Raw genomic sequence first — 10,130 nt, forward strand, 5'->3', positions numbered from 1 at the left:
AATGTGTAAATGTTTTAACATGTTTCAAAATATATATCGTACCTTTTGTGAAACGAATAAAACGTGTTTTAATAATATTTTTTTAAAGTCGTAATGTGGGAAAAGTGTGGGATGTGTGAACACTAGTCGTCCTATCTAGGCCTGCCGGATCATTAACGAATAGAGAAACAAACGGGTCACAAGTTCAAAATCCCCACTGCTCCCATGTGTGTTTCGTGTCCCTAAAGGCTCACTTGTCGCATAACTAAACCAATTGCTTGACCGAATCCTTGAAGTGGAATAATGCATTCAGCGGTTCCTGTTTTTGTTTCTCCTCTCTCCTATACACAGCTGTTTGTGGGCCTGTCGTTCCCCTATGAGGGTCCTGCTCCCCTGGAGGCCATAGCCAATGGCTGCGCCTTCCTCAACCCCAAGTTTAACCCGCCCAAGAGCAGCAAGAACACTGACTTCTTTAAGGGGAAGCCCACCCTGAGAGAGGTGAGACCTGCTGAACCACTGCCTTCAGGGATTTCATTTGTCAGTCCCGTTTGAGGCAAAATGCCTTCTTTTTAACCCATTCAATCCGGGAACGCCTCTGTGTCATTTTAGATTTTAGCTATAACCATTATTTTATACTTTGGCTATTCAAAAATAGCAGATCTACAAGCTCATAGCGCGGCACCGAGTACCACGCTACGAGCTTGTAGATCAGCTATTTTTGAAAAATCTTGAACATTTGTGCAAATATATATATTTTTTTAAACATCATTTTAACTCAAATCTTTGCTCCTGGGGGTCCCTGGAACAACATATTTTACAAATGTTTGCTTTAAAAAATATCTTTTTTTTATTTTTTATGATAGAGATGCTTTCCCGGATTGAATGGGTTAAGGAGCCATTCTTGAGCATGATACAGTAGGTTTGCGCGTGTGTGTGTGTGTGTGTGTGTGTGTGTGTGTGTGTGTGTGTGTGCATTTGAATGTATTTTTTAATTGGTGGTATTAACCACCCCCTTCTCTCCCCTCGTCTGCTCTCCTCTCCTACAGTTGACTTCTCAGCATCCATATGCAGAGGTTTACATCGGCCAGCCTCACGTGTGGACGGTGGACATTGAAGACCCTGCCGAGGTGGAGAAAGCCATCCGCTCCATCCTGAGCCAGAAGGTAATGATAGGAACACAGGAGGAACTTCAGAAATGGGAATTCTCTCTTCTTGGGGGGGTGGGGGGGGGGGATCCTGATGACTCGGCCAGTTAATTTGCTGTCCACGCAACCGCAACTTCCGGGATTCAAATCAAGCTTCCCTGCTTTTTACAATCATTTTCTTGTCTCTCTTCACAGTCCTATTAAAACAGCGGAAATGTCTTGAAAATATATAAAAAGCACCTGCCACCTGTGGAGGTGCAAGCCCTATCCATACCAACATCTGGCCTTATTTATAGATTATAGATTTATAGATTACAGTAGAGACAGACAGGAAACAGGGAGAGAGATGGGGAGAGACATGCAGCAAAGATCGCCGGGGACGGGACTCAAACCCGCGATGTGCTGTCAGGCTACATTTGAGCCTAGGTGCCCGAACCACTACGCCAGTGGTCCGGGCCGACTTCAGTCATTTTTGACCCAGAAGTGAATCATCTCCTCAGAGGAGCGTACTGATCATTACCACCATGTCTCATGAAAGTCTATCCATCCGTCATTAAGCATTTTTGCGTCACATGACTGATTGTCATTAGAGCAGGTTGCGTGTGATTTGATCTGCACTGTAGCATGCACAGCCTTGTTACCCTTAATCTTAAAATGTATACTTGGCTGTGCACTGAAAATAGCAGATCTACAAGCTCACTCACAGCATGTCACACTGCGATGCGTTGTGAGTCACAACGCATCGCAGTGTGCCATGCTGTGAGCTTGGACATGAGCAATTTCCGGTGCGCAACACCCTTCCTTGCACAAGTAAGTATATAAATCAGGGTGTAGACACCCTGCAGATAATGGTCTAAGCACTGCTGGCTGGCTGCCAAATGACATGCTTTGGCTTTCAAATGAGGTGTGTTTGTGTTATTTTGATGAAACGAGATCAGATCGGATCAGCTTTTATCAAATTGCCAGGAAAAATCAACTGCCGTGAGCAAGAAATCTGACAAGGAATCCTCTCCTCTCCCCTTCCTCTGTGCTGATCCGCCGGCTGCGTTTTCCGATTTCATTAGCGTGGAAATGAAAACGCTCTCCCAGAAGTGCAAAAGCTCATTTTCCCCAGGACCCCTTACAGTCACTGGCGGACAAGTAATGTCATTAACGGTTTGTGAGAAAGATTGTCTAGAGTGTAGGAATTCCTGCAGTCTGGCGTGGTTCAATGGGCACACAGCGTGGGTACCAAACACAAGAGTCTCATTCATATGTCATTTTGTTAATATGTGTGCAAATCTCCTCATACAAAATTACAGCCAACTAACAGCTGCAGCCACATTTTGCCAAACATTTGGAGGCGCTTTGTTCTAATCACATCCACGTTTGTAGCGTTTCTTTCCCAGAAGATTCATTGTGGTCACATCCTGTTCTGAGCTGCAGGCTCTTTTTTAACATTTTATTTTGTTATGTTCGTTCAAAGCAGTAGCACTGAGTGCATTTCAAATGCATCCATTAAGTATTTTTGGGGGATTAGAAGAGGGATTATTTTTGCTAGATTTTCATTCAGACAGGAATTACTCGTGTACATTTCATTCAGACAGGCAAGTGACTTGAAGAATACCAAAAACTGTGTAAGTGTTCCCTTACTAACAATTAGCACACAAAGCCCTTGGAAACCCCTGACGCAATTGGTTTGTGTTATGTTTTGGTATGGCACAATATGACCTGTTTGCATTATGTTACTGTACATTACAGTTCAGTACTTTGAATTAACAGAGTAAAACATAGAGAGAGACACACAGGTAGAGAGAGAGAGAGAGAGAGAGAGAGAGAGAGAGATAGAGAGAATACAGAGAAAGACACTGGAGTGGAAATGGAGAGAATAAGAGGTTGCAAAGCAACGTCCTTACATACTCCCTCAACCCAGCTGTACTGAGTTGGCCTGACGGTGTGCTCCACTCTGCCAATCACACTTTCTATGAAGCCCATGTCTATAATGCATTTATAAACAGTCTATAATGCATTTATAAACATACTTATAGTGCAATCATTTATAATGCTTTTAGCAATAATCATGACACATTAAAAGTATTTTATAATTACTTATAAGGTAAAATATCTTTATGCTTCATAATTGCTGGCCACCCATTTCTTTGCAAGGATCATTGTGTATTATAATTCTCATAGCTGTAATACATTACAATAATTTTCACAATGCATTATAATCATTATATTTTATAGCGTGCTTACTCATAGCGTAATTATAAGTTGCTATAAGTGGTTATTGGTTACTTTAAGTAAAGTGAAAAAACGAAATAATTAAATCTATGCAAGAGCAACATACAAAACATTTCTGCCTCCACCTCCAGGAAAGTCATTATTATGCAGTGTTGTTTTGCAGATTACAATAGATTATAAGTATGTTTTATAAATAATGCATTATAGACATGGGCTTTATAGAAGGTGATAAATGGTAAATGGTAAATTAGAAGAATTAGAATAAATAGAAGGTGATACCAAAGAGTATTTGTGTGTTTTAAGAGGGGTAAAGGGAGAGAAAGAGGGCCCTTTCCTTCTCTCTTTCCCTGCCTCTCCAGGGCCCATACATATTAAAGAGCAGGGTTGCTGGACCTCGTGTTCTGTTGTGCTTCGCGGAGCCAGTCGGAACAATGGGTTTGTTCATTGCACTGAGGCAGGGCTGAGACTCATATGCTCGCTGTGCTTTGGCTGACTGCAAGCTACCAGGCTCCGGCTTGGCTTTCATGCTGCCACACACACACACACACACGTACGTGCACGACTGCACGCAGACATACCCACATTCACTTGCATAAATGTGACACACTCACAAACACACGCATCCCCTCCTCCTCCTCCTCATGCAACGATGTTCTGGAAAGCGCCAGTAGAATCAGCTCATCAACAATGGATTTGTTGTTCGTCCGCCGCGTTTGAAGTCCCTCCGCTAATGAGAATGTCTTTTTGAAGAGGCCTGGTTTGGACATCACTGATCGGAGAGAAACAAAGAGCAGTAGGAGGGGGTTCTCTTTTCACCCACTCAGGCGATCTTTCATCTCCGCTAGCCAGAGTACCAGAACCCACAATATTATGCAAAGAATGTCTAATAGCAAGTCGCCAGATCATTTTAACCACTTGAACCCTGTACGTAGTTGACCGGGCTCCGCCAGGGCTCTATACTTGGTCCACTCTTTTTTTCCCCCTCTACACCAATTATTTTCACCGAAAATACTATTTTTTTTGCTGAATGTTCTCTCCAGAATAGGGACACTAGGGTTTCTTCTAGGTGCTTTAGTTGATTGTACACTGTGAGAGATAGTGGTAAAAAGTGGTTTACATCTACTTATAAGTAATGAAGGATGTTCTGTGCCAAAGAACGCATTATTTAACTTGTGTTGCTTTTAAAAATACACCCTAAAATGAATCACAAAGCACAAAGGCATATCATTCTAAATGGAAGAGGGTAGGCGAAATGAAGATTGCCACAGTAATGTTATAGGTTTTAAAATGCAATTTTAGCAGTATATTATTTCCTATCCATTATGTCATAATGAAACACACACACACACACACACACACACACACACACACACACACACACACACACACACACACACACACACACACACACACACACACACACACACACACACACACACACACACACACAGCTCAGAAGCTGTAGTACCTTCCATCAGTGCAGGGTATGTAATTAGAAGAATCTAATACAAGTATAAATAGTGAGCGGTAGAATAATAGCATTGTGATTAGTCTGCATGAATTCATTAGAAAACACATAACACAGATTAAGGAAGAAATGTGTTATTTATTAACTTGCAATATTAAAACTTGTTACTTATGAATTTGTAATATTACCCAAGTTGTAAAAGCATTATCTTAATGTCTTTGTTCCTCATGAAAGTAATATCATTATTACATAATGTCTGGTTATGACATGCAACAGTTCAATGCATGTCATGTGGACTTGATAGACACAGTTGGGTGGGGGTGATATAATATGTGAAGCAGGTAAAGTGAGGGTTCCACACACACACACACACACACACACACACACACACACACACACACACACACACACACACACACACACACACACACACACACACACACACAGCACACATACACTGACACACACTCGACTTCACCCATTTTCAACATATCTTCATATAATTGGTCCCCACTAATGCTCATTATTATATGGTACCATTTCTGTCTACTCACTCTGTGTCTCAAAGGAGGGCTGTGGACAGTTCAGAAACCCGCCTACCAGTGAAAACATTGATGGGGAATCCAAGATAATAGAAACTGCAGGCTTTCTCGTCCTGGAAAGTTGGCATGCTATAATGGAAGCCAATGTTCTGGCGTTAATAAAAATCGGAATACAACATTTTAAATATTTTGAAATTTTATCATGAGCATTAGTGAGGACCAATTATATGAACATAGGTTGAAAATGGGTGAAGTTGTCCTTTAACAATGTGACAGTGTGAACCTTTGGTTAGCGGAGCTTCATAATGTATCTTTTCTGACAGACCGTGGATCAAGAGTTTTCACTAAACCCTGATTGTTTGTGTGTGTGTCTTTCAGATTGAACCCTACCTGCCCTATGAGTTCACCTGTGAGGGGATGCTGCAGAGAGTGAATGCCTTTATTGAGAACCAGGTACCAACTCTGTCGTTTGTCATGTAATGTGTGTGTGTGTGTGTGTGTGTGTGTGTGTGTGTGTGCGTGTGCGTGTGTGTGTGTGTGTGCTCTTGTATTCTTGTGTTGTTCTCTTGTATTGTTGTGTTGTTCTCTTGTATTGTTGTGTTGTTCTCTTATGTCATGTTGTATAATCTCATCATAGACCCTCTTATGTCATGTCACGTTATACTATATAATATTGTGTTTTTGTTACATAATCTCATGTCATGTCTCATGTTTCTGACCCCAATTAGCTTGTAGTCTGAGCCTAGCTCTAAGTGTCACACAAAAGTAGCAAAAATAACGACGCGCTTTGATCTTGTAGATCGACTATTTTTGCTACTTTTGATTTTGGACATAATGTGTCCTAATGTGAGACATAACAATTCTGGACATATTGAGGTTTCCACCCAACAGCGACGATATAATATTGTGTCCCGTTGTGTCATGCAGGACTTCTGTCACGGCCAGGTGATGTGGCCTCCTCTCAGCGCTCTGCAGGTGAAGCTGGCGGAGCCGGGCCGCACCTGTAAGCAGGTGTGCCAGGAGGCCCAGCTCATCTGTGAGCCCTCCTATTTTCAGCACCTCAACAAGGACAAGGACCTGGCCAGGTAGAGAGAAACAGAGCCTCACAACACATACACATACAGTATATAGGGTGACCACAGTTCCCCCGAGGCAAATATGGAACAAGAGACTTTTCTTTTTTTTCCACATTTTAGTGCGTTCTGTGAAATTCTCTGGGGTTTTGCTGTTACAGTAATAGGCGACAGTCAGACACACACTTCTTCTTCGTGTCGGGGCCGCCTGGGTAGTGGCGAAATCACTAGCAAGAATAGGAGTCCTCCAGCTGTCCCTATTAGGGCCAGACCGATATATCGGTCGGACCGAAATATTAGCCATTACTTGACCTTTTTTGACGACATCGGTATCGACAATTATGCAGCCGATATGTCCCGACTTTTAACCACTTTCAACCTGGGCATTATAGGTGAACATTTTGAAAAGCTGAAAAAAAATCTAAATTCAATCGATTCGAACTTTTTGACAAAATATCGGTAATCGGTGCTCTTGGACTCTCCAAAATCGCGATTGGAGAGTCCCTCTGCCTCATTGGTGGCTAGCCGGCAGCCTTCAGGGGGGGCTTTCAAACAAGACCTAATGATGTGAGTGCATATTAGTGCTGATTTGCGTACGCGTGTGCACCTGCTGCAAAGACATCCATTAGCAAAGTCAGATGAGATTCCAATACCAGGATGCCCAAAATCCTTGCGTGACAGAACACCTCAAAAAGGTCTACACTCCATTATTTCTGGTCACCCTACACTGCCCATAATGGATACACATTATCACTCGTGTTAAATTTATACTCACACATGCACACACGTCACACGCACACTCGTCAGGTGAGATTGACAAGAGAACTCACAAGGGACAGTTGGCCACACAAACACACTTGCGATGGATACACATAAATATTACGTACCTACATTTCACCTGCGTTCTAGACTCAACAGAAAAGTAAACAATCATTCCATGATGAAACACTCTCTCCTCAAATGCGTACTGTATGTGCATTTATTTCCATGTAAGCCCAGGCACAATCACTTATCATACACACTCACACGCACAGCAATATGATAACACTGACTAGATCTAGCCTGGTCACCCTATCACACAAGTGAATTCAGCACATGTTTTTAACCGCACTCTCGCAGTAAAAGCAACAAAATTATTCTCATTCGTTTTAACAGATACTGGTGACTTTAGAAATATAATTTCAGCCTCTAGCCAGTAGAGGGCACCACAATATAACTAAGAGTTTTGTATTTATTTTTATGTTTTTACATAAACGGCCACAGCAGTACCAAGGTATTACCACAAGATGGCACTGCTTGGATGTGATCCTAATGGGGACAGGGCTGATTACTGATGCTGAACACATATCTTCCTGACATTAGCATGTGTGTCTGAGAGTGTCTTGTAGTGAATGTATGGCTGCAGTCCTGCATACCTCGCCACAGAATCTGTGAGACATAATATGTAAGATATGAAAAAGAGTGAGTGAATGTGTGTTCACGTGTTCCTGCGCGTGCAAGACTCCTGCCACACCTGTGAATCTAAAGTCCTCTCTCCAACCTCCCTCTATGCACGCAGCCTGTAGGCCAAGGAAGTAAATACAATATTTCACATTTTGTGAATTCATTATCTCAGATCCCTCCATATTTGCGCAAGAGGGATGTCATCAATATGATGTCATCAACATGACGTCAGAGATTCACAGTGATTCATTATAATATTATTCATTATTAGACCCCATCTTGTTTCTCCTGGCTCCTCCCTTAACATTTCTCTCTCTCTCTCTCTCCAGGTTCGGTGTAGACTGTCAGACGGTGGAGTCCAGCGCCGACACGGTGGTCCCGGCCTACAGCGACACGCGGCGCCACTGCATCTTCCAGTCGGACCTGCTCCTGTTCAGCTGTGCCGGGGCGCACGCTTCGCTGAAGCGGATCTGTCCCTGCCGAAACTACATGAAGGGACAGGTGGCCCTCTGCCAGGGCAAGGGCTGCCTATAGCACCACGGAAGGCTGGCTGGCTGGCTGACGCGTGCTAAGGGGCGTAGGGGGGTCAAGGGTGGCAGAGGCGGAGCTAGAGGTGCTGCTGAGAGGCGGGACGAGATGTAGCGGCGCTCAGCGGGACCCCGACACAAACGCCTTGTTGCGAGGGTCGGTTGAGAGTTGAAAGCACACATGCACACCCCCCCCGCACCGCTCGGGAGGTACTTGGTGTGCATGTAGACGTGCATTCATGTATATGACAGGTACCCCCCCTCACCCTTCGCCAATGCACCTGAAGGCCAGTCTAGCCAGCGCCTCCACCTCTAACATTGTACATCTGCATCCAGCTGAACTGAACCCCGGGGCGGGGAGGTGTAGGAGCTGCTGCCATGATGCTTAGACACAGCAGGCCCAGTTGCATTTATGTGACTTAAGGATGTACTCTCTTGTCGTTTTGGGGGTGGGGGATGTTGTTCCCCTCTCCGCTGATACTGCAAAGGTCCCTGCAGGACTGAACCAGGACCCGGCAGCAATGCACACACAGACTAGTGGTGCAACTCGGAATTACTTGAATCACAAGACAGGACAAAGGGAGTCGTTATAGGATGGGAAAATGGAACAGCTAAGCTCTTTATTGCCCCCTCTCTGGGCAGGTGGACCCCGGTGGATGATGAACCCACAACAGACATCGCCCATCCTTCCGTCCGTCTGTGTGTCTGTCTGCCTGCCTCCAAGCTCGTCGTCACAATATGGGACCAAGGGGCGTGTAGATTTTAGAGTTTAGCCATGCCCTCCGATCCTCCCCTTCCCTTCACACCCCCTGTAGTCAATTTCTCAAAAACTCTTTAAAACTTTGGTAGGTTTGCACTGGACTGACCTGAGGGCCCTGATATCCCCGCGCACACGTGCACACACACACACAAACACGCACACACAAACACACGCACACGCACACGCACACACACACACACAGGGGCCTGTCTCAGGCAAACGGATGGCGGCTAAAGAAGGAACAAGTTTTACACTGTAACTGTCTGCCGTCTCCTCTATAGGCGTGTGAGCGTGCGAGAGAGAGCGACAGTGGGAAATGTAATGTAGATATCTAGATTTTTAGGGACGTTTTAGCACCGTCAAACGTGTCAATAACACACCTTAAGACTTAAACTGTTTTCCCTGATTACCCCCATGTTCTCCTGCTATTTATATACATATATATATATACTGTATATGTGGATATATTTGAGCTGTAAAGTAAACTATCCACACACGTCCATAACAACTTAGTGGGGGCGGGAGGGGGCTTATAAAATGGCCAGTAGAGAATGGATCTCACAATATATTTATTACGTTAAACTGTTTATGTTAACTCCATGGGAAGAGAAGTGAGTGGGTGGGGGTGGGTTAGGGGTGGTAGCTACAGTTGCTGCGTAGTGGTCTTCACATGTCATATAGGCTGTTGCGTCACTGTGCCGTAAATGCTAGAGATGGTAGAGATGCTTCATCAGTACCAGCATGTATGGAGTGACAGCATCCAGGGCACCTAGCAGCCCGCCCCAAAGCTAGCTACACAGGCTTACAGCCTTAACAAAGTAGTTTTTTTTGTTCATTCGCGTCTTCTTCAAGAGATGTGTCTATGTTTGTGTACGCAACACATGGTAGTTTGGGAGTGAGTAAGTAAGCCAGTTACTTACTTATGTACTTATGAAAAAAAATAACGAAACAATTGCCAGGTTTACGCATT

General features: G+C 44.0%; 1 protein-coding gene across 2 annotated transcripts in view; it reads left to right on the forward strand.

The window, feature by feature from the left end:
* Positions 1–9,754, forward strand: part of mgat5 (alpha-1,6-mannosylglycoprotein 6-beta-N-acetylglucosaminyltransferase) — a 145,780-nt gene extending 136,026 nt beyond the window's left edge. For both annotated transcript variants that reach the window (XM_080422531.1, XM_080422532.1), the window contains exons 13-17: positions 331–477; positions 1,026–1,142; positions 5,736–5,810; positions 6,285–6,442; positions 8,203–9,754. In XM_080422531.1, the coding sequence (XP_080278657.1) occupies positions 331–477; positions 1,026–1,142; positions 5,736–5,810; positions 6,285–6,442; positions 8,203–8,407 (702 nt within the window). In that variant the 3' untranslated portion in view covers positions 8,408–9,754. The remainder of the gene's footprint in view (positions 1–330; positions 478–1,025; positions 1,143–5,735; positions 5,811–6,284; positions 6,443–8,202) is intronic.
* The last annotated feature ends 376 nt before the right edge of the window (positions 9,755–10,130 follow it).

Source organism: Gymnoscopelus braueri (genome assembly GCF_963280865.1).
Source record: "Gymnoscopelus braueri genome assembly, chromosome: 24".
Taxonomy (NCBI): domain Eukaryota; kingdom Metazoa; phylum Chordata; class Actinopteri; order Myctophiformes; family Myctophidae; genus Gymnoscopelus; species Gymnoscopelus braueri.